This window comes from Anomaloglossus baeobatrachus, chromosome 5 (genome assembly GCF_048569485.1).
Source record: "Anomaloglossus baeobatrachus isolate aAnoBae1 chromosome 5, aAnoBae1.hap1, whole genome shotgun sequence".
In the NCBI taxonomy this organism is placed as follows: Eukaryota; Metazoa; Chordata; class Amphibia; order Anura; family Aromobatidae; genus Anomaloglossus; species Anomaloglossus baeobatrachus.
In genome coordinates this window covers 296,022,168-296,049,746 of record NC_134357.1, presented here as the reverse complement: position 1 = coordinate 296,049,746, position 27,579 = coordinate 296,022,168, and the positions used below count along the sequence as shown (strand labels likewise).

The window sequence follows — 27,579 nt, the reverse complement described above, 5'->3', positions numbered from 1 at the left end:
GAAAAAGGCCAAGAAGCATGGCCGGAAGAGCGACACCAGGACAGGAAAATTCTCCAGGTCCTGTGATAGATGTTGGCCAAGGAATACTTCCGAGCCTGAGTCATAGTGGAGATGACTTCAGGAGGGATACCAGAAGTCGTCAAGATCCAGGACTCAAGAGCCATGCCGTCAATCTGAGAACCGCAGAATTCTGGCGGAAAAACGGACCTTGTGAGAGAAGGTCTGAACGGTCCGGGAGATGCCACGGCACCTCTACGGACAGATGGAGCAGGTCTGGGTACCAAGCTCGCCTGGGCCAGTCTGGAGCAATGAGAATGACCCGACGGCCCTCCATTCTGAGCTTGCGCAGGACTCTGGGCAAGAGCTAGAGGGGGAAACACGTAAGACAGACGAAACTGGGACCAATCTTGAACCAGCGCGTCCGCTGCAAAGGCCTGAGGATCGTGGGAGCGAAGATCCACTTCCGGAGTGCCCCACTTGCGGCAGATTGACCGAAACACTGCCGGATGCAGAGCCCACTCGCCGCTGTCCACGGTTTGACGGCTGAGATAATCTGCCTCCCAGTTTTCCACGCCTGGGATGTGGACTGCGGATATGGTGGACTTGGAGTCCTCCGTCCACTGAAGGATGCGTTGAACCTCCAACATTGCCAGGCGACTGAGTGTCCCGCCCTGGCGGTTGATGTAGGCAACCGCTGTCGCATTGACTGGACTCGAATGTGCTTGCCCGCCAACAGGTGGTGAAAGGCTAAGAGAGCTAGAAGCACAGCTCTGATTTCCAGCACATTGATCGAGAGGGCTGATTCGGACGGAGTCCAAGTGCCCTGCGCTCTGTGGTGGAGATATACTGCTCCCCAGCCGGATAGACTGGCATCCGTGGTGAGGATCACCCGGGACGGGGCCAGGAAGGAGCGTCCCTGAAGAGAGAGGGGCCGAAGCCACCACTGAAGGGAGCCCCTGGTCTGTGGCGACAGAGCCACTAACCTGTGCAAGGAGGAAGTCCGCTTGTCCCAACAGCGGAGAATGTCCAGCTGCAGAGGACGCAGATGGAACTGGGCAAAGGAACCGCTTCCATTGACGCCACCATCTGACCCAGCACCTGCATTAGGTGCCTGATGGAATGACGGCGGGGCCTCAGCAAAGAGCGCACCGCCAGTGGAGGGACTGCTGTTTGACTAAGGGCAGCTTCACAAGTGCCGGCAGAGTCTCGAATTGCATCCCTAGGTACATGAGCTTCTGGGTCGGAGACTTGGGAAAATGACAAGCCACCCGAATTAGACTAGCGTGGCGAGAGTGAGCGAGGCACTCCGCTGACAGTCTGCACTGGATGAAGCCTTGACTAGAAGGCCGTCCAGGAAAAGGGATCACTGCCAACCCCTGGAGGTGCAGAACCGCAACCACTGCTGCCATGACCCTGACGAATACTCGAGGGGCCGTGGCTAACCCGAAGGGAAGAGCCACGAATTGGAAATGTTCCTCTCCGATTGCAAAACGTAGCCAACGCTGGTGTGAAACTGCAATTGGCACATGCAGGTAGGCATGTCTGATGTCGAGGATGCTAGGAAATCTCCTTGGGTCATTGAGGCAATGACTGATCGCAGAGACTCCATGCGAAAATGCCGCACCTGAACATGCTTTTTGAGAAGCTTGAGATCCAGGATGGGCCGGAAGGAACCGTCCTTTTCGGGGACTATGTAAAACTGTAAAGGGGAAAAAAGCGCAATAGGGTCTTACCCGGTATGAGGGTGGACAAACAAGACAAAGAAGCACTCACCTGGTGAGGTTGTGCCAGTCACAACCCCTTATGATAGCCTGTGAGTGCCTGGTGGTTTAGCTGCAGCCCCGGGAGAGGAATTTTGTATCACACAGGTAGAAGAAAAGACCGGGTTTATGCCGCGCTGAAAACCACTGATGCGTGTAAATTAAAAGATTTCCTTTTAATTGGATAGTTCCTACGCGTTTCAGAGACATTCGTCTCCTTCCTCAGGAAAAGAAATCATATTACAGCAAGGCCGCTTGGACCTATATATAAGGAGCAAACAGCCATGTATGCATTAAGGACTGCCTGTATGACTCAGAGCTGATGACTCAGAGCCACATGGTAAAAAAAAAAAAAAAAAAAAAAAAAGGGAGAAGAAGAAGAAAAAAAAAAAAAAAAAAAAAAGGGGGAGATTGAACGATCGGGAATAACAGAAAAAAGTGTCTGATAGAGCATGATCCCAGCACAGCAGTGACAATGTAACCATTAGAAATATTTTTTCCAGACACTGGGGGATATTACTAAGTGACCCCATTCTTAGAAATATGTTACCTGCTCGCCCAGGGGTTACTTTTAGAAGGGCGCCGACCATCAAGAATATTATAGCTCCCAGCAGGTTAAAAGCACCTCTGCTGATGAAAAAAAATAGCTACCATAATTGGCTCCTATAGATGCGGTCTCAAAAATTGTCTCTGTTGTAAAAGTATTTGCCACAAAAGGACCACTTTCTGCTCTCAGAGGGGCTCAGAAAATTTCCCCATCAGAAGTCGTTTAACATGCCAGTCGGACTTTGTTATATATTTAGTAGACTGTGTGTGCGGAAAACAATATGTAGGAAGGACGAGTCAGGCCCTCCACAATAGGCTAAATTCACATAGGCACAATGTGAAGATAGGCTATATGCTCCACGGACTCTCTAAGCATTGCGCTCTGAAACACAATAAGGGGATGGTTTTTAATATTACACCAATAGAGCAGATAGCCCCAAATGCCCCCAATAGAATGGAAACCCTGAGCAGAAAGGAGACCTTTTGGATCAACAAACTAAATACATTAAAACCCTTTGGTCTAAATGAGGTCACTGACTTGTTTTATTAATTCGTTTTTATCCCCTATCAGTTATGAAGTACCCTTTTATCTGGTTTTATATAGTGGCTTGGCCGTTGTTTTTATATCTAGTGCTAACAAACTTTTTACCCATTTATTCTGTTTTATTGTATGTACTTTTATATTGACACTGTCCTATATATATCTACAATAAGTATAGTCTTAGTGTTTTACCATTTATTATTTATTTCTATTGCGTTTCTGTATTAGTCCCCTATGTTCCTCCATCTCTCGTTAATACTCTTACTCTTCATGCAAATGACTGCTACATGCATTTGGTAAACTTTTTTTTTTTTTTTTTTTGCTGTCTCTCTGCACTCTTTGCACTCATTGCCGCTAGATTGACAAAACCTCCCTGTCTGCTTGTCTAGCGCAAGCGCATTGTATCTGGCTTGCACTGTAGTGAACTCTGGTGTCACCCCTCGTTTCCTTGAACTTGTATCACCTCTATTGTGCAAGTGCCCTAGTTTTGTTTTTTTTTTTTGTTTTTTTTTCCACTCACTCACTTATTACCGGAGCATGTCTCCTTTTCAAAAATAGAATGCATACTAAGCATTAGAAAGTAAAAATCCCTGGACGTCATTTTTATATAAATGTCCCCAACCCCCTCTTTTTTAGTGGTTTCCTCACTGAGACCGCTCTTTTTGTCATTGTCGGACATTATAAACATTTTTAATCAAAATAATTTTCAATCGCAGTGCCCTTGCAGTTCCTCATTCTTTATAGTTTTATTTATAAATAAATAAATTTAAAAAGATTTTTTTCACGTCCCTCTGGATATTCACTCACGATCGCTGTATCCCCATATATAGTTCAATATATATATATATATACTTTTTTACACATTGTTTTGATTTTTCACTCTAAATCTCTGTATCCCCATGTAGAGTAGAGGACTAAACACTAATAAATTCACCTATACTTCATAGGTTCGCACACCATCTTGAACACATCCCTCACATTTCTTCCCCCCCTGACTTTATTAAATAACACGAGGAACAAGTGTTTTCATGTCTTTATTCATTCATTTATTTATTTATTTTTTATTTCTTCAGTACTCCCTTTGTTGGAATTATCCATGTTTCTTGGGATCATGCTCTATCAGACACTTTTTTCTGTTATTCACGATCGTTCCATCTCCCCTTTTTTTTTTTTTTTTTTTTTTTTTTTTACCATGTGGCTCTGAGTCATCAGCTCTGACTCATACAGGCAGTCCTTAATGCATACATGGCTGTTTGCTCCTTATATATAGGTCCAAGCGGCCTTGCTGTAATATGATTTCTTTTCCTGAGGAAGGAGACGGATGTCTCTGAAACGCGTAGGAACTATCCAATAAAAAGGAAATCTTTTAATTTACACGCATCAGTGGTTTTCAGCGCGGCATAAACCCGGTCTTTTCTTCTACCTGTGTGATACTTTTCGGGGACTAGGAAGAGATTTGAGTAGAAACCTCTGAACCGTTCCCAGGCGGGAACCGGTACAATTACTCCGTTGGCCTGCAAGGGTGCCACGGCCTGTAAGAAGGCGGCGGCCTTGGAGCAGGGGGGAGTTGACAGAAAAAATCTGTTTGGCGGGCTGGATAGAATTCTATCCTGTAGCCGTGGGAGATGATATCCCGCACCCACTGATCGGAGACGTGTTGAAACCACACGTCGCCAAAGCGGGAGAGCCTGCCACCGACCAAGGACGTTGCTGGCGCGGCCAGATAGTCAAGAGGAGGCTGCCTTAGTGGCAGCAGCTCCTGCTCTGAGGACGCGGCTTCGTGCGTCAGTTGGGTTTTTGGTCCTTGGCTGAGTTAGTGGACGAGGCCGAGGGCTTAGAGGACGACCAGTTGGAGGAACGAAAGGAACGAAACCTCGACTGGTTCCTGCCCTGGACAGGTTTCCTGGTTTTGGTTTGTGGCATGGAAGTACTCTTCCCGCCAGTAGCTTCCTGAATAATTTCATCCAGTTGTTCACCGAACAGCCTGGGCCCAGCAAATGGGAACCCAGCAAGGTACGTCTTTGAAGAAGCGTCTGCCTTCCACTCTCGAAGCCACAAGATCCTGCGCATAGCGAGAGAATTATCCGAAGCCACCGCAGTGCGGTGAGAAGCCTCCAGCATGGCAGACATGGCATGGAATGAAAAGGCTGAAGCCTGGAAGTTAAGGCAACCATTTCGGGCATAGAGTCCCTGGTGAGGGAATGCATCTCCTCTAGAGAAGCAGAGATGGCTATGAGAGCCCACACTGCTGCAAAAGATGGGGAGAACGAGGCCCCTGCCGCCTCAGATACAGATTTGGCCAGAAGGTCAACCTGGCGGTCAGATACTATTCCCGCCAGGGAATCCTTAAGAGAGGTGTCATCAGCCACTGATACAACTGTCCGGGCTGAGAGTCTAGACACCGGAGGGTCTACCTTTGGTGAATGAGCCCACTCCTTGACCACCTCTGGTGGAAACGGAAAACGGTCAACAGAACCACGCTTTGGGCAGCGTCTGTCAGGACAGGCCCTAGGCTTGGTCACAGTGGCCTGAAAACTGGAGTGGTTAAGGAACACACTCCTTGTTCTCTTGGGCAAGGTAAACTGGTGCTTTCTTGCCAGAGAGGGTTGCTCCCCTGATACAGGCGGATTGAGGTCCAGTACAAAATTAATGGATGCAATCAAATCACTAGCATCTGCGTCACTTTCGGACAGATCAATGGGGTACATGGAGGTAGCGTCCGAGCCCCCAGTAAAGGCATCCTCCTCGTCCTGCGAGTCAGCTCGTGAATCAGAGCCGCGGGACGAGGAAGGAGAGGGGACCCTGCGTCTCCTTTTAGGAGGACGGGGTCTGAGACCAGATGGAGAATCCTCTGTGAGCTTTGCTGAGCGAGCCGTAGCAGCAGAAGCGCCCTGAGAAGGGGGCTGATGCATGCTCAGCAGAGTAAGGGACAGCTGTCCCATGGAGAGAAGGATTCTGCCCAAGCCGGGGGTTCAGCCACCGGAGCCGGAGCAGCCGGAGGAACCACTGGGGATGAGACTCCAGGCTGAGGCACCACCATGTTAGAGCAGGCATCACAATGTGGTTATGTGCTCGGTACAAGCAGTACGAGCCTACATGCAGTGCATATTGAGTACAGCCTTGCAGCCTTGCCGCTCGTGTGAGACATGCTGCTGAAGTGGGGGCTCTGAGCCAGAATGACCCCCAGCAGAGCATATAAGCAGAGTATATACGCAGAGTATATAAGCAGGTCCACAACCGGAGGTTGTGGCTTGCCAGACCGTTTGACATTGGGACGTCTCTGTGCCCTCCAGATCCCACAGCCCGGACCCCCAGAGAGATGCTGCAGCCAGCGCCGATCGCTGTGCAGACATGGCATAAGAACGCTGAGAAAATGGCGCCGGAGCGAGGAGAGGGGGCGGGGCCTACTCTAAGAGCGGGATCCCGAGGGCCAAGGAGATATACAGGGGAGGGAAACATTTCCTCAGAGAGGAGTGTCCCTCTCCTGAGCCGAACGGCCGCTGGGCGGAGCCGCACTGTCCCTCTGCATGATTGGCATGCAGGGGCAGTGAAAACGAAACTAGGCCTCAGGCGAAGCCGGGGCCTAAATTTAACGATGCGGCCGGCGCGCAGGCACCATCGGCGCGGTTCTCTGGTGAAAACCAGAGAACCGGCCGGAAATGTCAGAATATTTACACAGCACACTCTCCCCAACAATAAAGTACAAGGGACCCCCCGATAATAACGTCTCAGATACTTAGCTTGTGAGACGCAGGGCCAGGTCCCTGAGGGATGAGTGCTCCGTCCGGCAGGATCCTGAAAGGGCTGCGGATGGAGACCGGTCTCCTGCAAGGCAGGGAGAACCGTGCTGGCTCCCACTTCAAGCCAGAGCCCGAGTGATGGTGAAGGAGCGCGGCATGTAAAGGCTCCAGCCCTGAAATCAACCTTAACAACACCGCCAACACAGTGGGGTGAGAAGGGACATGCTGGGAGTCCAGGCTTGGACCCGCTTTTCTTCAAACTCTTTCCAAAAATCAAAATCAGATGAGAATGCATGTGTGGATGTGTGCCTCCTGAACACAAAGCATTGAACTGGCTATATTTGGTTATCCAGGGGGTGTATATGCTCGGAGGGAGGAGCTACACTTTTTAGTGTAGTACTTTGTGTGTCCTCCGGAGGCAGAAGCTATACACCCATGGTCTGGGTCTCCCATAGGAACGATGAAGAAATATATATATATATATATCTATATATATATATATATATATATATATATATAATATATATATATAGGGTTTTTTTATACTTTGCAACTGTTGCACACAAAAAATAAATTTTTACAAAATGATTTTTTTTCCATCTCCATATTCTGAGAGTGCACTGCGCATGATCGGAAAACAGCCTCTGTGCTTCCCTAATTTGCATAAGAAAAACGGAGGTAATAAACGCGTTGAATAAAACCACCTTCATTCAATCTTTCCTGGACTTATGTCATATCTTCAACAACGCAGTAATAGTTCCACATCAACTTTGTTCCTGATCTGCTTCGGCTTTTTAAGTGCGTGGACTCTGCAGCAGCCAATTACATGCTTTAAATCTGGTTGTGTGACACATTCCCTTATTACTTCTATATGTACATTGGATAACACCCAGTTGCACTTTTTCCCTTCAGCTTTTGTTTTCATCAGGTTTTATGGCATCTAAAACCTGACGAAGATCCTGGTACCGATCAATAAATGGCCAATAAACTAGCTTCTAAAAACTATTGGAAATAAAAGGACCTCACTATATACGAGACAACACCAAAAACACTCATTTTTTCCAAATGCATCAGACCCCAATCATGATCCAATAAGGACATTAGATCATATTGGACATAAACCTACTCACTTTATTCTGCATCTCCACATTGATTGTCTCCATTAGTCGCTGCCAGTCTTGTTCCTGGGCACTCACTTTGCCAAGCAGCTCCTGTATCATTCTGCTCAGATGTTCTGTGCTGGTATCAAAACGTGTGCGGCTCACTTTCCTTTCCAGTGCACACTTGTCTGCTTTCTGCTCAGATAAGAGTGAAAAATTATAGATCACCAGACAAAGGTAGGAGGATAACATTCTGTAATGTGTATGCCACGGGGTTGGGATGACTGAACAGGGACACCTAGGCTGGCCCTCAGACTGGGGACCCTGCACTGTCCCTTATCTCAGAAGTACACTTGATGGTAGTGAGGTATGAGCCACCAACATGACCCTAACTCCTGTACAAGCCCTGGTGTAACGCCCCTCCCCATTCACCAGGTGTAGACCAGGACTGTAGTCACAAAACCCACAACTAAACACAGACAGGGGAAAAAACAAAACTCATACACACTGCAAACAAACACAAAAGAGTCACAATACGTGCACACAGGAAAATGATGTAAAAGGGAGGAAGTAAACTAACAACTGGGAAACTTCCACACTACACAGTATAGCACACCACAGATCACCAATGTATTGAATGACCACAATAAGACCGGAATTGCTGCACAAGCTGGAGCTATTTTCGACACTGAGCAAAAGGATCCAAAACCTTATATATGAAGGAGATGGCTGTGATTTGGTAATTAGCAACCTGAGCTCCTAGCTAAGTTCCCCAGGTCAACAGGAATTAACTCCTGCAGAGCTAAGGAATAGTGGACATGAAACAGCCAACGCCCAGCTCTGGCTGAACAACTAGGAGACATCAGGTTGCCTGTCAGACTCTGCAGTGTGAACAGAGCCTGATGCTGCCATGACATGTTTGGAACCAAACATCGCATGACAATGCACTGACTTTAGTATTCCAGGCACAGATTTATTACTGTCATGTGTGGGCTTTGGGTGGCATCTCAAGTTTTTTAAAAAAATTTCTTCCATTTACCATAATCGCAAACCTCTGAATCCAACAGATAACTTATTCCATGCTCATAATTATGTCTACTACCGTAGCACTCTAAAATCACTCATCACCTTTTCCCGTTAATTTTACTCTCAACTATTGTGTTGGAAAAGGGTCATCATCATCATCACACAAGGCTCAAACAATCTGTCGGATATAACTGGAGAACAGTTTGGGGTAAATATCCAGGGTGAATAAAACTTCAGACTCACCACATCTATCTCCAGCCCTATCAAATCTTTGTCAGCTTTCTTGTTCTCCAGTTTCCCAACTTCCTGGTAAAGGATCTGCAGAAACAATCACAGAAGTACAGCAAGAAAAAATTGACAGATGGTTCTATACATAAAGAAAGCAAAGTGAGGAAGAGAGTGAGAGAATAAATCAAATTGTGAGAGTAAAGGCGGCGTTACACGCTACGATTTATCTGACAATCTCTTAAATGATGTGACACGCTCAGATCGTAGTTACGATTTGCCGAGATCGCACATAGGTCATTTATTAGCGGTCACACGTAACGATCTCACAAACGACACAACATCGTTCACTGATATATTGTTTGACCAAGGCGATCGTGTGGATGTTGTTCATCGTTGGCAGGGTGTCAAATGTAGCAATATGTCTGCTGGGTTCCAAACGACGAACAATATTTTGAAACTGAACGACGTGTCAACGATCAACGATTTTCATCCTATTTGCGATAGTTCAGAGTCGCACGTAGGTGTCACATGCAACGATATCGCTAACGATGCCGGATGTGCGTCACGGAATAAATGAATAATAAATAAATAAAAAATCATAGCTTGTAACGCCACCTTAAGAGATGGTGACGAGTTATAAAAACAAGAAAATCTAGAGCAATAAATTTGGACTTCCAGTCTCATACATCAATAAGTTGCTGTTTTTGTTTGTGGTCGTGAATTAGCGATTTGGTAGTTTTGTTCAGGTGCTCGCATTCCTCTTGGAGCTTTGCCATGGTGTTCTTGATGTAACCAATTGCTTCTGTGTCCTATAATTAGAAAATGATCTGTTACCGGACTTGTGAAAAATATTAAGGGTGATGGTAAATAAATATATATATATATACAGTTAGGTCCAGAAATATTTGGACAGTGACACAATTTTCGCGAGTTGGGCTCTGCATGCCACCACATTGGATTTGAAATGAAATCTCTACAACAGAATTCAAGTGCAGATTGTAACGTTTAATTTGAAGGTTTGAACAAAAATATCTGATAGAAATTGTAGGAATTGTACACATTTCTTTACAAACACTCCACATTTTAGGAGGTCAAAAGTAATTGGACAAATAAACCAAACCCAAACAAAATATTTTTATTTTCAATATTTTGTTGCGAATCCTTTGGAGGCAATCACTGCCTTAAGTCTGGAACCCATGGACATCACCAAACGCTGGGTTTCCAACTTCTTAATGCTTTGCCAGGCCTTTACAGCCGCAGCCTTCAGGTCTTGCTTGTTTGTGGGTCTTTCCGTCTTAAGTCTGGATTTGAGCAAGTGAAATGCATGCTCAATTGGGTTAAGATCTGGTGATTGACTTGGCCATTGCAGAATGTTCCACTTTTTTGCACTCATGAACTCCTGGGTAGCTTTGGCTGTATGCTTGGGGTCATTGTCCATCTGTACTATGAAGCGCCGTCCGATCAACTTTGCGGCATTTGGCTGAATCTGGCCTGAAGGTATATCCCGGTACACTTCAGAATTCATCCGGCTACTCTTGTCTGCTGTTATGTCATCAATAAACACAAGTGACCCAGTGCCATTGAAAGCCATGCATGCCCATGCCATCACGTTGCCTCCACCATGTTTTACAGAGGATGTGGTGTGCCTTGGATCATGTGCCGTTCCCTTTCTTCTCCAAACTTTTTTCTTCCCATCATTCTGGTACAGGTTGATCTTTGTCTCATCTGTCCATAGAATACTTTTCCAGAACTGAGCTGGCTTCATGAGGTGTTTTTCAGCAAATTTAACTCTGGCCTGTCTATTTTTGGAATTGATGAATGGTTTGCATCTAGATGTGAACCCTTTGTATTTACTTTCATGGAGTCTTCTCTTTACTGTTGACTTAGAGACAGATACACCTACTTCACTGAGAGTGTTCTGGACTTCAGTTGATGTTGTGAACGGGTTCTTCTTCACCAAAGAAAGTATGCGGCGATCATCCACCACTGTTGTCATCCGTGGACGCCCAGGCCTTTTTGAGTTCCCAAGCTCACCAGTCTATTCCTTTTTTCTCAGAATGTACCCGACTGTTGATTTTGCTACTCCAAGCATGTCTGCTATCTCTCTGATGGATTTTTTCTTTTTTTTCAGCCTCAGGATGTTCTGCTTCACCTCAATTGAGAGCTCCTTAGACCGCATGTTGTCTGGTCACAGCAACAGCTTCCAAATGCAAAACCACACAACTGTAATCAACCCCAGACCTTTTAACTACTTCATTGATTACAGGTTAATGAGGGAGACGCCTTCAGAGTTAATTGCAGCCCTTAGAGTCCCTTGTCCAATTACTTTTGGTCCCTTGAAAAAGAGGAGGCTATGCATTACAGAGCTATGATTCCTAAACCCTTTCTCCGATTTGGATGTGAAAACTCTCATATTGAAGCTGGGAGTGTGCACTTTCAGCCCATATTATATATAGAATTGTATTTCTGAACATGTTTTTGTAAACAGCTAAAATAACAAAACTTGTGTCACTGTCCAAATATTTCTGGACCTAACTGTATAATATATATATATATACAATGTGTGTGTGTATATTCTAGATGGACCTAAAGGGAATCTGTCACCATGTTTTTCCTATGCCATCTAAGAGAAGCATGATGTAGGGTCAGAGACCCTGATTTAAGAGGTGTATCACTTACTGGGCTGCTTGCTGCAGTTTTTATAAAATCACAGTTTTATCTGCTGCATATCTATCAGTTCTCTGAATGCTGTGCTCTGCATAGCCCCACCCACACCAATGATGACAGATTTCTAAGTACACTGTGCATAGACAGAAAGATGCCAATCAGTGGTAGGGGTGGAGTCATACAGAGATCATGAATATGGAGGACTACAAGGTAGCAGGTAAACTAGCCCTCTTGTGATCTCTTCCTGATAAAAGGGATTTTATAAAAAATACAGCAAGCAGCTCAATAAGTAACACATCGCTGGAATCAGGATCTTTCCATATAAATGATGCTGTTCCCAGATTAGGTAGCAAAAATCCGGTGACAGATTCCATTTAAAGTAGTCAGATTTAAAGACCTGATTTTCATATGTCCTATAAGGGAATTTTGGATAATAAAAGAGGTCTTCAGTTTGGGATCCTCCTCTTTTATCCAGAGTGAGCAGTAGTTAATAAAAAGCATTTTTAGCTCTAGAGGATAGCTTCATCCATGAATTACAGTGCCTTTAAAAAATAGTTAATATCCCGTGAACTTTTCTACATTTTTTTTTCAAATTAGACCCACAAACATAAATGTACTTTATTGGGATTTTAGGTGATCTTCCAATACTAAGTAGTATGTATTTGTAAAGTGTAAATTAAATAATACATATTTTTCTAAATATTTTAAAAATCTAAATTGTGATATGCATTTGTATTCAGACCCCTCAGTCAATACTTTGTATTGGATCACCTTTTGCTGCAATTACTGCTGCAAGTCTTTTGAGGTATGTCTCTACCAGCTGACTCTCAGGAGGCTGACTCTCCCACACGCTCTTGTTTACTAATTTATTACTTAAAAATAAATCCTTGAAGTTCCAACATAATCCAGTCAAGAATAAAGACTCCTCCACACTCCCTCATTCACCAATTTATAAATTCAAAATAAATCCTGGAAGTTCTGACATAATCCAAAGTGTAATGCTCCTCGATGTCCATCGACTCCTATGGAGCAAGCGTGAGAAATTCCAGATCTCCGCTGACCGGCATTGACCTTCGGTAAGCTTTGTTCTGAGAAAGTTCTCAGAACAAGGCTCCATAGGTCACTCCCAGTCAGCAGTATGTACAAAATTTCTCAAACTCGTGAGAAATTCTGTACATACCGCTGACCAGCAGTGCTTTCTGGAGCCTCGTTCTGAGAGAGTTCTCAGGACAAGGCTCAAGAGGTCATTGCTGGTCAGCAGCAGACATGGAATTTCTCACATTCATGAGAAATTCCGGCTGCTGTTGACCAGCAGTGACCTATGGAGCATCATTCTGAGAAGGTTCTCGGAACGATGCTCCATAGAAATTCATGGACGTTGTGGGACATTACACTTTGGATTATGTTAGGACTTCCATAATTATTTTCAAATAATATATTGGTAAATGAGGGAGTTTGAGGAAGTTTTCATTCAAATAAACTATTTTTTTTCCTGTGTCTGTCTGTTTTAACTCTATACCTACCCGGTTAGTAATGGGGGTGTCTGATAGGTGCCTCCCCATTACTAACCTCTGGGCATGATGTCAGCTATCAATTCACAGCTGACATCAACCCCACAAGTATTACTCAGACTGCCACCGGACCAGGGCAATTGGGAAGAGCTGGATAAAGTGCCAGAACTGGTGCACCTAATGGATGGGGCAGCTGCAGGCTGCTATTTTTAGGCTGGGAGGGGCAAATAACCATGTCCCTTCCCACCCTGATAATACTAGCCCCCAGATGTGTACTTTACCTTGGCTGGTTATCAAAAATAGGGGGGAATCCATGCCCATTTTTAAAATTATTTATTTCAATAACTTAAAAAACGGCGTGGAATCCCATCTATTTTTGATAAGCAGACAAGGTAAAGCTGACAGCTGAGGGTTGCAGACCTATTGTTATCTATAAATCTTTTGCTTGTAAAACTTCCAGCTAATCATGCAGGGACTGTGTATGCGCATATTGTCTGGTTTCTGCCACTATTTGTGTATAAGCCTCGTAAACGCTTGATCTCCATGGTAACTTATACATGGGTAATGCGGATTTTTTGCCTATTCATTTGACACTCTTGCACATGCTATCTTGCTATTTGCTATCTTTGACACCAAACTTTTGACTTCGAGGTTGTGGAAGTAACCTACAGATGTGATTTTTCTGCTGACTTGTTTTAGATTCTTGCACATGTGCAGTATTTAATCAGTTTGACCTCATGTCTTTGAGTTCCAGTTTGTGCATGCCCTATACACATTATATTCAATACTATTCATTGATCTTGTTGGCGCTTAACCCGTGCAACAGGGAATTTGCAGTTTCCAACTCTTATCTTTGACGGCTGGTAACTAACTTCTCACACATGTATTATGTATATAAATACTGCATTGTGAGCCCCACATAGTGCATCTTGCCCCTAAGGAAGCCACACTTTTGTGGCGATACGTGTGGGGTTTCTTCTACCAGCTACCCATTACACTCATCATGGGTCCCCTTTGTGTCATTCTTGCGTTCTCCTGTGGTTGCCCTGCTTTAGAGAAATCAATTATTTATTCCCCTCTATAATGTCAGAATGCATTAATAAAGCACTTGGACAGGTTGTCGACCTGTTGGGACACTCTTTAACCACAACTTATTTACCTGTTCAGTTGCCTTCCCGCCTTGCTGTAGATTTTTACTGGCTACCTCTCTAGATGTATAATCTGTCACCAGCTTCTGTAGATGTTCATACTGGTTGACTAGATTGCTGACTTTATTCCCTATATCAATGGTGCAGGCTGGACAAGTAAGATGTTCTTTAGATGTTGAGGTGGTCAGAGGAGCCTGTGTCTGCAAAGGACCCTGTGATGACATTTCAGTCTCCGCAGTGACACTTGATACTTGTGTGCAGCTGTCAGATTGCTGAGGGATACTCATGGCAAGAAGGGTGGATGAGGAAGATGCCATAGTTGTTAATACCCCACGAAGCATGTCCAACTGTGAGAAAAGAAACAGACAAACAGTTCATAACTCAGAAAAAAATGGCCATTATGCTCAGATACGAGTACAGTGGAAGCTTGGATTACGAGTAACCCAGTGTGCGAGCGTTTCGCTATACGAGCAAAGCTTGCTGAAAATTTGTAACTCGGTTTGCAAGCAATGCTTTGCTATACGAGCAAATACTCACCGCACACACTTCAGGTTCCGTACTTTCCCCGCGTTCTGACCCGCTCTGGCTTGTGGTCCGTAGGCACATGGATCCGGTAACAATCGCAGCCGGTGCAGGGGCTGCTGCTGTCTTTGCTTCATGTTAGCCAGCGCTGAGCTGTCTCTGCACACCTACCGAAGGCAGCCCGCTGGCCAATCAGAAGCAAGCGGCTCCTGCGTATGACGTCTGCTGCTGAAGTACTAACAGTGGTAGCCGCTGCATCGGCCACGATCGTTACCGGGTCCACATGCCTGGAGACTGCAAAAACCAGGGAAGAGGCCGCCGAGTGTATGGAGGATAGGTGGGCATAATGTGTGTGTGTGTGTGTGTGTGTTGGCACAATAGGGGACCAGGATGGGACATTGCTACAAGTTGTGGAACCAATTGTCTGAGTTTCAATTATTTCCTATGGAAAAATCCACGGCACATGTGGGTTGTCCATGTGCAATCCGTGTTACGTGATCTGTCATCCGTGATTGCACATGGCCGTATACTCACCTGTCTCTGCTCCTGCTGTCCATGGTGCCAAACCCTTTGGCTCTGTTGTGTATCCGGCCGCCGCTGCAGCTACTTCCGGGTCGCGGTGTCTTGCATAAATGCATATGTACCGCTCCTGCAGCAGTCGGACTGCTCGGATCCGGGGTTGCCGTGGCTCGAGGATCTCCGTATTTGGGGGGGGTCGGGGGTCACCCGAAAATGAAAGGGGGCTATTTACAGGGGATTTATATTCGTGACGCCACCTGTGGTTCGCGGTAAGGGGAGTACCGCAGCTGCCGATGGGAGTACCTGGGGGAGATGGAGCGTGGCAGCCAGATGACTGCCCCGGTACTCTTGATGGTGGAGTGTAGGGGAGCGTAGTGCAGGTTGGACGCAGGAGGAAGGCAGCGTACTCACTCTGGCCTTGTTGGTGTTGATGCGACCATAAAGCAGACTCTGACATAGTGGTAAACCAAGTCTCTGGGTGCCGCTGTCACTTCAGGGGAGCTCGTCCGGGAGTCCGCTCCCGTTGGTATTGCAGATGGTCTGTAACCTGCCTCCATGCACTAGAATTTAGATGTTCTGAGTGACCCCTCAGCTTGAAGCTTTCGGGGTCCCGCTCCCTACGGTTAGTTAGAGGAGCTGTGCTCTCAATGGCTGACACTTGGGATCTCAGTGGTCCGCATAAGCTGGAAAGCCCTATCCCCCTAGTTGTGTTGATGCCTTCGATCTTTGAGCTCTTGGGGAAAGTTCATAAAGAAACTATCCTCCACAGGTTAATAATCAGGTTGCATGAAGCTACTCCTTGATCTAGGGTCCAGTACCCCGCCGTGCTCGGTCCCAGTTCGGTTACTATATTTGCCGGTGCTGACCATTCTCCCAAACTAAGTCTGGCACCCCTTACTAATACCCAGCCACCGGGTCTCTGACTCCTTCGGTCCGAGACCACCGTCTGCGACCTAGCCAACGTCTCCCAGGGAGCTCCAACTCCCTCCAGCTCCTCACTCTTTGAGGGCTACTACTGTACTGACTCAGCCCCTTCCACCAGTCTGTGTGACCCCTAGGCGGGTGGCCCTGTTCCAGCTAGACCACCCACTGGTGTGCCTGACAGGGTGTTGTGTGAGGTGTGGCTAGGATTTGGAAGCTGATGGAGCAATACCAAAGGTTAGGATCCCAGAACCATGGGGGGTTGAGCTCTGCACCAAAAGAAAAAGGAGTGCACTACCCTGTGACACACTGACTAGTGCAGGGGCATCACACATATGCATAACCATAACAAGCCAGCTTGGAAGCAGCAGCCAGCTGAGGCCACAGACAGCGTCGCTGGAGAAGGCGAGTATAAAATGCTTTTTATTTTCAATATCTGTGTGTTTCTGGTACGTGTTTCATGGGTCACACCATAGTGTGGTCCGTGGGACACCAGTGATGCCAGACAAAAACGGACATGCTTTTCACTGACCATGTCTCTGTGCGGCGTACACGCGTGTCCGTGTGCTCCGCATGGAGACATGTCAGTTTTTTTCTGGCATCATTAATGTTCCACAGACCACACAATGCCAGAAGCCTGCTGCTTCAGAACCGGCTAATTACTGTCATGCATATTCATGTATGCAGGTACAGTCGACCCGGAAGTAGCTGCAGTGGGGGAGGAAACAGCAGAGCTGAAGAGTTCAGTACCACGGACAGCAGGAGCAGGGATAGGTGAGTATACGTCCATGTGCAATCATGGATAACGGAGCACGTATCACGGATAGCACATGGACGACCGACGTGTGCTGTGCCATATGCGTTTTTAACACGTCAGTGAAAAACGTCTGTGTTTTTCACTGACATGTGAAACAGGTTTGACAGAGAGATAAAACATTTCTCCTTTCTGACAATCTTAGTAGATTTCAGTGGTTGGATCATCACTAATTATAAATTACCACCTATTTTGTGGATAGGTGATAACTTGTTTTCACTGGACAGCCGCTATAAGAATAGGTTGTCCCATAGTTTAATGTCTCATTGTGACATTTTATTTTTCCCATTGCATCTTGCTGAAGAAGGGGGTACTCGGTCCCAGGCGGTAACAAATGGGAATGTCACTCTGGTGGCCGTTGTCCGGTCCTGTGCTCTGGGCCCCTTTTGTTAATGGGGGTATCTACAGGGGAGATAAGAGTTTTTGTCATGTGACTCCACCTGCAAGTTGCGGTTAATGATGGAGAACCGCCGCTGCTTAATGTAGGTACTCCCAGGGCTGGTGGTAGTAGCAGCTGTGATGGTAGGCCCTAAACAGGTAGGGCTGTACCTGGGAGATGTAGAGGGGCAATAATGGAGACCACACCGGGTTGTCTTTAACAGTCTGTACTCACTGTGGATCCAGGGGTTGCTGGTTCAGGTCCCCGGAGGACCAGTGCCAATGTAGTGACCTAGGTTGCTCTGTACCCGGCACTCTATGTAGATTGAGTCCCTGTAGCGTGGAGCGTTTGGGGACCCTGACTGTCCCTTGTGGGGTACAGTCTCCTTCTCCGTATGGCGGGCAGTCCGGACCCTGCGGGGAGGTAAGTGTCCGAACCCCGATCCTAGTTTACTGCTGATGCCCCAGGATTATTTGGTTCTGTGTAGTCAGTGAAGGTGTCCTCACTGGGCAGGTATTTATCAAACAGTCTAAAACTTGCGCTTGACCTAGGGCCCTGTGCCCCGTGCATGCTCAGGTCCCAGCGGTATCTCGGCACCCGTCCTGGCGATCTCTCTCCTGTGCCCCCCGGGGTCACCGTTATACGGACCCAGCTCAGGCACGTCCGCACACCTTGCCTGTGTGCTACTCCACTTCAGACTACTCTCTGACTGACTGACCCCTCCCACCAGGCTGGCTATACCTAGGGACTCGTTCCCATGGCGACCATCCCCTTACGTGGTTAACCCTCTATGCCCAGTGTGGAGAGGAGAACTAGGATTTAGATTGTGTTTTGGTGGAAAAGGCACTGATACTCCAGGTCCCAGGGGGTAGGTCCTGCATCCCCAAGAGGATGCAGGTCCCTTTAGTGCCCTGAGGGTTTCAGGGGCGCTACACATGTTTGCTACAATTCTCTAACCTGATCCTGCATTTGTAGTGATTTATCAGTCACTGACTGCTCTATGGTGGCTTTTTCTTCTTCTTGTCTGTCACGCAGTTCTTTCAACTCTTTCTCAATGTCTAGAACCGTAGTACTTTACAGGAAAAAAACAGAAATTCACAGGAAACAATCATTATTTTCATTGTGAAACTATTCTATAGTTTTCTTTTCTCTCTTTTACATTGTCTTCACTTACCTTAGGTTACCTAACTGCTGATTGATGTGGTTGGTTTCCTCCCCCTTCAGGTCAATATGATGTGGGTCGTCCATTGCTCTGTGCAATTCTTCCAGCTGAAAGGAACAAAATGTGAACCAACCATTAAATTAATTGAATGTGTAGTGCCTGTATCATGAGGTTATATCTTAAATTGTGGCAGTTTTGCAATTTGTTTGTTTGAAGACACAAAGAAAATCAGATGCTGGGAATCTGTCACCAGGTTTTTGCTACCTTTTAAGACCAGCATAACATAGGAAAAGATACCCTAAATCCAATGATGTATCACTTAGTTTACTGGGTGCAACAATTGGGACACAACATTTTTAGATGTAGCAGAACTCAGCTAGCTAACCCCACCCACAACACAGCTATCTGTGTACATTGTATGACCGGAAGCTGCTAATCAGTGCTGGGGACATGGTTGGACCAGGTCTCATGGGAAACCTAGTCTAAGCAGTGATAATCACCTGCTGATAAAACGCACATTGTATATAAACAACAGCACAAAGCCTAACAAGTGACATATCACTGAAATCAGTGTCTCAGCATCAACCTCAAGCTCTCCTCAGATTACATAGTAAAAACCTGCTGACAGATTCCCTTTAAAGCATTTACTTGAGTTGACTAGGGGATTTTTGTGGATGACAATGAAGAAATTGGCTTGTGAAAATATGATATCCCCTATCCCAAGGAAGAAGTGAAGCCAGCACACTCAGGCAGGGCTTTCGGACCCCGAACAGGCTTGGAGCCGCCGGCAAAGGTCAAATCTGATAGTGACCAGAACCCTAGGGGTTTCCTAAAAACCAAAGACCCGTTAGAAGGCAACCGTCCGCACCGTGAAGATATACAGCTACCGCCACAAGCTAGAAATTCAAGGGCCAGCGCCTGCGGGCAAAACAGGCTCCTCCGGTATCCATACACCGGGGAGAGGGCTACCGTTGGGAAGTCATCGGAGTCAAATCAGTACACAAAGGTGCAGGGAAAGACAGCCGCCATCACCTGTCTGGGGAGAGACACTGCAGCCGGATGCGGGACCCGTCCATCCAGCCGTTTGGTTTACCGCAGACTTTGTGACTATCTGAGTGAGAACCACAGTGCCATCCGGCACCGTGCCGCGCTGTCCCTGCGACCCTGCACCCCACCAATCCTGCCTCCCCGTCACACCACCGGGCCCCGGGACCACCAACCCCTACCCACGGAAGGGTAAAACAACATCCGAGCTGCTCCCTACCATCGTTCCCGGGATCCCCGTTATCAGCAGCGGTGGTGCCCATCTTCACCACAAACCGTGGGTGGCGTCACGGACTAAATCCCCAAACAAACTACCCCATTTCACTCACGGGCGAGGAGCGCCACTCGAGTCCTCGGATCCGGCCCACCGCTCGAGCCACTGAGCAGCAGCAGCGCCAGAACCGAGCGTTAGGGAGCGCAGCGCCCCGCCGCCCGTGACAACTTGGCGTCACGAACAGGATCCTTACCGTTCTACCGGCTGGTAGAAGTGCGCCTTGTAGCCCCGCTGGCGGTGTCCGGCCGAAAAATTTCAGATTCCGCCATCTTGGGCGCGAAGATTTTCCCGCTCGAGCTTCTCCTCCGAGCAGTGGAGGCGCGAAAGGCAAAGCCCCGCCCCTGAAGAGGGAGTGTCGAAGAAATACCAAGGGGGGAAGGATGGCGTCCGGCCACATGTAGCCGCGGCTACAAAAGCAGGGACGCCAGGACTCTGCAGACCACCTGGTTCCTGGAAGATTGCTGCACAGCATGTCCTGTCCGTCCGGCACCGCTGAAAGCACAGAGCCCACGCCAGGAACAGCGGTGTGGGTGGAGGTCCGGACCGCCAGAATGTGCAGCCGCCTGCGGGCCCAAGTCGAGTCCTTCCTGCAGGGATGGGTGGCCGAAATGGTGGAGATAGCGACGGCCGAGCGGAGACGCGAGGAGGAGGCAGAGTTGGAAGAGCGGGTAAATGACCCACGTCCCTGTGTCCAAGTAGGACCGGTTGCTGCGGCTGAGGGGCCCGGACTGCGCCTGCTCGCCCTGCTGCCTCCCCCGCTATCCATGCCGGTCGCTGCTGCCCCGCCACTAGGTCCGCTACCCCCACCACCGGTAGCGGAGCTCCGCCCGTCCGCCCTGAAGGACCAGACGGCAAGCGACGTCCGCAGACAACCCGCATCGCTGCCATGGAAAGTCCGGCGGGAGGTGCGCGTCCGTGAAGACAAGCCGGCGGCACCGGAAGTGGACGCACCCAAGATTGTCCCAGCTCCGGTGATCTGTCTGACCCAGGAGGAGGCGGAGGCCCAGCCGGTAAGGACCCCTGTTCCCAGACCCCAAGCCTCGGCGGAGGCTGCGCCGGGTCGTCGCTGCGAGGCAGCACCCCAGGCCATGTCACCGCGGGAGCTTCCAAAAAGGGCGCCAGTTGTGGGCAGCGTAAAGGAAGTCCCGCGGGGCCCGACCCGTGCGCGGGGGCACGCAGACGCCCCTTATTGGGACAGGGAACCGAATCCGCTGGGTCGCGAAATTGCCGAGAGGGAGCGGCAGAAGGCTGAAGTGGTAGCCCGCACCATCCGCGAGAAAGACCACCTCCGCCATGCCATCTTCCGGGTACGGGGCCTGGTGTACGAAGGCCAAGTCCGAAGGTTTGATCCCCATCGGGGCTACGGCTTCATATATGAACCGGGCCTGGAGGCCGAAGTGTTTGTGGCCCGCCGGGACGTACATGCCCATTTGCCGACAGGCCACCCAGGCCGAGACCTGTTGCCAGGAGACCTCGTGTCCTACACCCGGCACTGTGGGGAGAGGGGCTGGTTTGCCCTCGATGTGAAGGTGAGGGAAGGCCGCAGTTTCCAGGCAGAGTCCCAGTCCCCTCCTCCACCTTGCCAGCAGGATGTTGAGGTGGAGCAAGTGAATGAGGAGGTCGACCTGAAGTAGAGGCAGCGGTCCACCGTTGCAACAGTTGTCCCCGTTGGGACCCCCAGCACCGTTGTTTGAAAGAATGAACAGTTAAATAATCAACCGAAGAAAACTTACCTGATTCCGTCCGAGAAGAGAACTGTCCCCGTTGGGACTGGAGTTGTCCCTGTTCAGTTAACCCCCCTCCAAACCCACATGAGAAACTACTCATGGACATGGCCGAGAACTTGCAGGCCACCCACGAACTGGTGGGTTTGTAAATAAGTTGTGGGATGGAAACCGTTGCTGCCTCTGGAGAGGCTGATTTGGAGGATGGGCCTGGAGGAAAGTGATGGCCCAGGCCCACCACTACCATAACCAGTGGCGATCCTCCGGGTGTCAGGGGTCCCCCTTGGATGTGGGGTCCCCTGAAGTGACAGCCGGGTGCGAGTTACCGTACCCGTTCCCGCTCGGGCAGCCTAAAACCTGGACTGGGGTCATGGGGTGCTGCCCACTTCTTAGGGGCAGCATCAGGGCTAGGTTGCTTGGGTGGGAGAGCGGAAGACATCCGTCCGTCCGTCTGTTATTAAAAATGTTTACATGTGCAACGTTAAAGTGACCTGAAAAGAATGCTTGTATGAAATGTTTACCGTTACATGTTATTTATATTTTTACAGTTTTGAAAAGAAAAATAAAACCGGTGATGGACGGGCAGCCCGCGGACGGTCTGCATTTTACCAAGGGGGAATGTGGCGCCCTGGACTAGCCAGGTCGTCACAGGTAAGAGACACACACACACACCCCATCCCCAGACAGTAACATTAGTCACACAAAAATCCTTGTTGCCTCCCTCCAGGGTCTGATGTCCACACCAGGTGGGGCGGAGCCAGGCGGTTGGCCCCGCCCATCAAGGAGTTCACAGGCCTGGAGGCGGGAAAAGGCAGGCAGATAGAGTTTGGAGGTGAAAGTGGAAAAAACTGCAAGTGTCTGGGTGTGTGGCCCAGGCACTGACAGCAAGGTTGGCAGACGGTGGTGGCCGTCTGCAGGAGTGGTGGATCGACGCGGAACCGTAGGACCGGGGTCGGGCGGTGGCCCGCCGGTACCGAACCGGGGAGCGAAGTGAAGCCAGCACACTCAGGCAGGGCTTTCGGACCCCGACCAGGCTTGGAGCCGCCGGCAAAGGTCAAATCTGATAGTGACTGGAACCCCAGGGGTTTCCTAACAACCAAAGACCCATTAGAAGGCAACCGTCTGCACCGTGAGGATATACAGCTACCGCCACAAGCTAGAAATCCAAGGGCCGGCGCCTGCGGGCAAAACGGGCTCCTCCGGTATCCATACACCGGGGAGCGGGCTACCGTTGGAAAGCCATCGGAGTCAAATCAGTACACAAAGGTAAGGGAAAGACAGCCGCCATCACCTGTCCGGGGAGAGACACTGCAGCCGGCTGCGGGACCCGTCCATCCAGCCGTTTGGTTTACCGCAGACTTTGCGACTTTCTATCTGAGTGAGTACCACAGTGCCATCCGGCATCGCGCCGCGCTGTCCCTGCGACCCTGCAACTCACCAATCCTGCCTCCTCGTCACACCACCGGGCCCCAGGACCACCAACCCCTACCCACGGAGGGGTAAAACAACATCCCAGCTGCTCCCTACCATCGTTCCCGGGATCCCCGTTATCAGCAGCGGTGGTGCCCATCTTCACCACAAACTGTGGGTGGCGTCACGGACTAAATCCCCAAACAAACTACCCCTTTTCACTCACGGGCGAGGAGCGCCGCTCAAGTTAGGGAGCGCAGCGCCCCGCCGCCCGCGACATCTTAGGCTAGTTTCACATATCCAGCATTTCGCCGTATTGCCGGATCCGGCACACTCCAGTACAGTGTTAATACTGTACAATGGCATCGCGGCACCTCCGGTCACATTCTGGCATGTGACCGGAGCTTGCCGTGATGCCATTGTACTGTATTACACTGTACTTAGTGTGCCGGAATTGGCAATCCGGCGAAATGCTGATGTGTGAAACTAGCCTTATACTCACCCAGTGGCATTTTCATCCTCTCTCATGCTGCTCTGGTCCTGTGGGCCCCATCTTGTGCCCGTAACTTCTGACTAGACGGTAGTCAGAAGTTATGTCACAAGCACTCAATACAAGTCTATGAGAACCATAACCAGGTTCCCATAGAGTTGTGACCTCCAGCGAAATGCATGAACACTGGAGCTGCCCGCAGGTCACAAATCGCCTGAGACCGACCATAGCGGTGCTGGAAAAAGATGAAGACGGCGGAAGGTAAGTATTAGACAGGGGGGCTGGGGACTTACATTTAAAGCACCACTCCAGCATTGAAATAAAAAACAAACGCTGGAGCGGTGCTTTAACCACAGACACTCAACAAGATTGCTCGCTTTCTCCCATCTAATTGGAATTCTTAGCAGAAAGAATCAAGAGTGATTGGGAGATGATTTTTGGCGGTCACATAGGAATACTAAAATAACATTTGCATATGACTAAAGTTTTTCTATTCTACCTCTGTTAAAAAAACAAATCAATTGGGAGCATTCTAGAGATCACAGAGCAGCTTGGGGTTTGTTTAAGATCTGAGTTGAATTGTCAAAAATGCATAATGCTCTCTATGCTTGTGGAAGGAAACTATCCAGTGGTGCAATTAAGGGTCTTAAAATTAGGTTGGGACCCTTAAATACCTGGGGATTATTATTAAATTAGAGCTGAATAAATTGATTGCATTGAATTTTTACCCAATGCTGGAAAAAAAAACCCTGTTATTAAGTAGGACATGGAGTAGGCTCTCATTTTCTGTGGTTGCTTGAATAAGCTTCATTGAAATAGTTGTATTGCTTTGTTTTATATGTTTTAAATAATTTACAGCATGGTATTAGAGGATGGCCTTTAAAAAAATAATAAAAAAAAAAAGAGATGAGATCATCTGGAGTAGAAAAATTGCTTGCATTCAACAAAAATATTTAACCCAACCAATCAGTATAACAGCTCCCATTTTTTATATAGCACTTGTTTTTCAGTACCCAAAACTGGCTGCTACACATTGAATGCAGCTTGTGTAGTGCAGCTTCATTCATAATGCTTACATACAGCGGGTTGAATGTAGTGATAGGCGAGTGTGCTTGGTGGTACTTGATTGAGAATTGGGGTGCTCAAGACAGGGTGTTCAAGTATCCTCGTACTTGGGCGCCATGCTTCAGTTCCTCCTCAAATTGTCCCTCCAGCGAGGAAGGAGACAAACTCTAGCGCCACCTATTGAAAGTCGCAATCCTAAAAGTCAAAAGTAGCTTTTTAAACAAGCCTTTTCATAAGACTAAGGGGTACGTTGCACGTTGCGACATCGCTAGCATCGGCTAGTCATGCCGAGCGCGATAGTACCCGCCCCCGCCGCACATGAAATATCTTGTGATAGCTGCCGTAGCGAACATTATCGCTACGGCAGCTTCACACGCACTTACCTGCCCTGCGACGTCGCTCTGGCCGGCGACCCGCTTCCTTCCTAAGGGGGCGGGTCATGCGGCGTCACAGCAATGTTACACGGCAGGCAGCCAATAGAAGCGGAGGGGCGGAGATGAGCGGGACGTAAACATCCCGCCCACCTCCTTCCTTCCGCATAGCCGGTGGAGGCAGGTAAGGAGATGTTCCTCGCTCCTGCGGCTTCACACACAGCGATGTGTGCTGCCGCAGGGACGAGGAACAACATCGTATCTCCTATTGGTGCGACATTATGAAAATGACCGACACTACACAGATCACTGATTTTCGACGCTTTTGCGATTGTTTATCAGCGCATCTAGGCTTTACACGTTGCGATGTCGTTACCGCCGCCGGATGTGCGTCACTTTCGATTTGACCCCGACGATATCGCAGTAGCGATGTCGCAGCGTGCAAAGTACCCCTTAGGATTTATACCAGATCAGAATCCCAATTTGCAGTTCCTCCTGGCATGTTTTTCGGCTTTTTTCATCCAGTAAGCATGCAGGGATTGCCTGACAATCACTGTAATTAATTGGTCTATACAAGACTCAGTGATGCCATGCTCTGCACACTGTACCCAGAAATAGTTTAGGGAGTTGTTCTGCTGGAGAAGGAACAGTGTGTTACAGTTATAACGTGACAGTACCTGCTGGAGAAACATTAAATAAACAGTCATTTCAGGGCAAATTATACAATTTCACTGCTCCTATCTGCATTTAGTGTAGGGCAAGCTGCTGGAGAAGGGATAGTGTATTAAAGGCATGTGGACAGGAATTTTAACCTTACAGACTTTGCTACTGCTACTTAAAAAATCTATTCTCTAATAATACCGCTCTTAGATGGATTTAGTGTAGGACAAGCTGCGGGAGAAGGGATAGAGTATTAGGCCACATGTGCACGCTGCTTTTTTTGCTGTGTTTTTGGATACAGTTTGTGGCACAAGTTTTTCCTTCCCCAGTAAGACTGAGATTTTAGTTTTGCTGTGTGCACATTGCTTTTTTTTTTTTTAAGGCTACAGATTTGTGGTGGTTAACAAAAACAGCTAAAAAAACATGGAGAACACGTGCGTTTTTGGATGCGTTTTTGTGGCCATAGGGTGCAGTTTTGTGGTGAACACAAAACTGCACCATGCGGACATACCCTTAGAGGCATGTAGGTGTGGATTCTCTCCTTACAGACCTTGCTGCTGCAACCTAAAACCAAAAGTCCTTCAGTGGCATATAAAAGTTTGGGCACCCCTGGTCAAAATTACTGTTATTGTGAATAGATAAGCAAGTTAAAGATAAAATGATCTCTAAAGGCATAAAATTAAAGATGATACATTTCCATTGTATTTTAGGCAAAAAAATTATTAACATTTGAAAAATTACAAAAAGGAATATGGGCCAAAGCAAAAATTTGGGCACCCTTGGAGATTTGTGAGCTCAGGTAGCTTTGACCAAGGTTTCAGACCTTAATTAGCCTGTTAGGGTTATAGCTTGTTCACCATCATCATTAGGAAAGGCCAAGTGATGCACAGTTCACAGCTTTATAAAAACCCAGCCTTTTTAAACTTTATGCAAAAACACAGCAGCCATGGGTTCTTCTAAGCAGCTGCCTACCACTCAGAAAATGAAAATGGTGGAGGTCCAAAAAGCAGAAGCTATAAGAAGATAGCACAGCGTTTTCAAGTAGTCCTTTCCTCAGCTCCAAATGTAATTAAGAAATTGCAGTTAACAGGAACAGTAGAGGTCAAGATAAGATCTGGAAGGCCAAACAAAATTTCTGTAAGAGCTGCCTGTAGGTGTAGAGCTGGCATCCTTGCGCTCCCCACTCTCCTCTCTACAGGGACGCTCACTTACTTACTGACGCGGCCGACTGTCGCTATGCGTTTTCTTGTTTCCCCACGTGTGCGTTCACTGCCTTCTCCTCCCAGGGCCTATGCATGCAGCGTAGGTCCACTGGCCCCGGGAGTGGTCCGGGGTGTGCGCGCTGCTGCCCTTTTCTTGAAGGGCCAGCATGTCACTCCCAGGAAGTGCCTCTCAGTTTATCGCTGAGAGGCACTGGGTACATAAAGCACTCTCTCACGAGGGGAGGTTGCTGATCAACATGTTTAGTTAGTTAGTAGTTCACCCTAGCCAGCTAGTTGTCAGGTCCCCTGTGCTTTTGTTTCAGTGTACTGCGTATCTGTTTGTTCCCCATTCCCTGTAGCTTCCAGTGCCTGTCCATATCGGTCATGCCACTAGGCGCAGCTACCCCGGTAGTCCTTGCTATACCAGAGACTGTACCTGTCCAACCCGGTGGGTGCTTAGTCAAGCCACTCCCACTAAAGGTTAGGCCTGGGGTTCCCTTGTGGTCCAGTGCGTCCACTTCAGCTGGCTGCCTCACCATCTCCAGCAGCGAGCATTACAGTAAGGGTAAGTTCACACAGTGCGTTTTTCGGGTGCGTTTTTGCCCAGAAAACTGCATGACTTTGCTTCCCCCAGCAAAGTCTATGAGTTTTCATTTTTGCTGTCTGCACACAGCGAATTTTTTCAGCTGCGTTTTTGTGGTGACCACAAAAACGCAGCATGTCAATTATTGCCGCGTTTTTCACCGCGTTTTTCA

The 27,579-nt window shown here is 48.1% G+C and overlaps 1 protein-coding gene across 2 annotated transcripts in view; it reads right to left on the bottom strand.

Annotated features, from left to right (window-relative positions):
• Positions 1-27,579, bottom strand: part of LOC142310003 (glutamine-rich protein 2-like) — a 98,085-nt gene that overhangs the window by 28,533 nt on the left and 41,973 nt on the right. For both annotated transcript variants that reach the window (XM_075347481.1, XM_075347479.1), the window contains 6 exons: positions 18,597-18,691; positions 18,380-18,494; positions 14,279-14,614; positions 9,628-9,750; positions 8,957-9,031; positions 7,718-7,882 (listed from right to left, as the gene is read on the bottom strand). In XM_075347481.1, the coding sequence (XP_075203596.1) occupies positions 7,718-7,882; positions 8,957-9,031; positions 9,628-9,750; positions 14,279-14,614; positions 18,380-18,494; positions 18,597-18,691 (909 nt within the window). The remainder of the gene's footprint in view (positions 1-7,717; positions 7,883-8,956; positions 9,032-9,627; positions 9,751-14,278; positions 14,615-18,379; positions 18,495-18,596; positions 18,692-27,579) is intronic.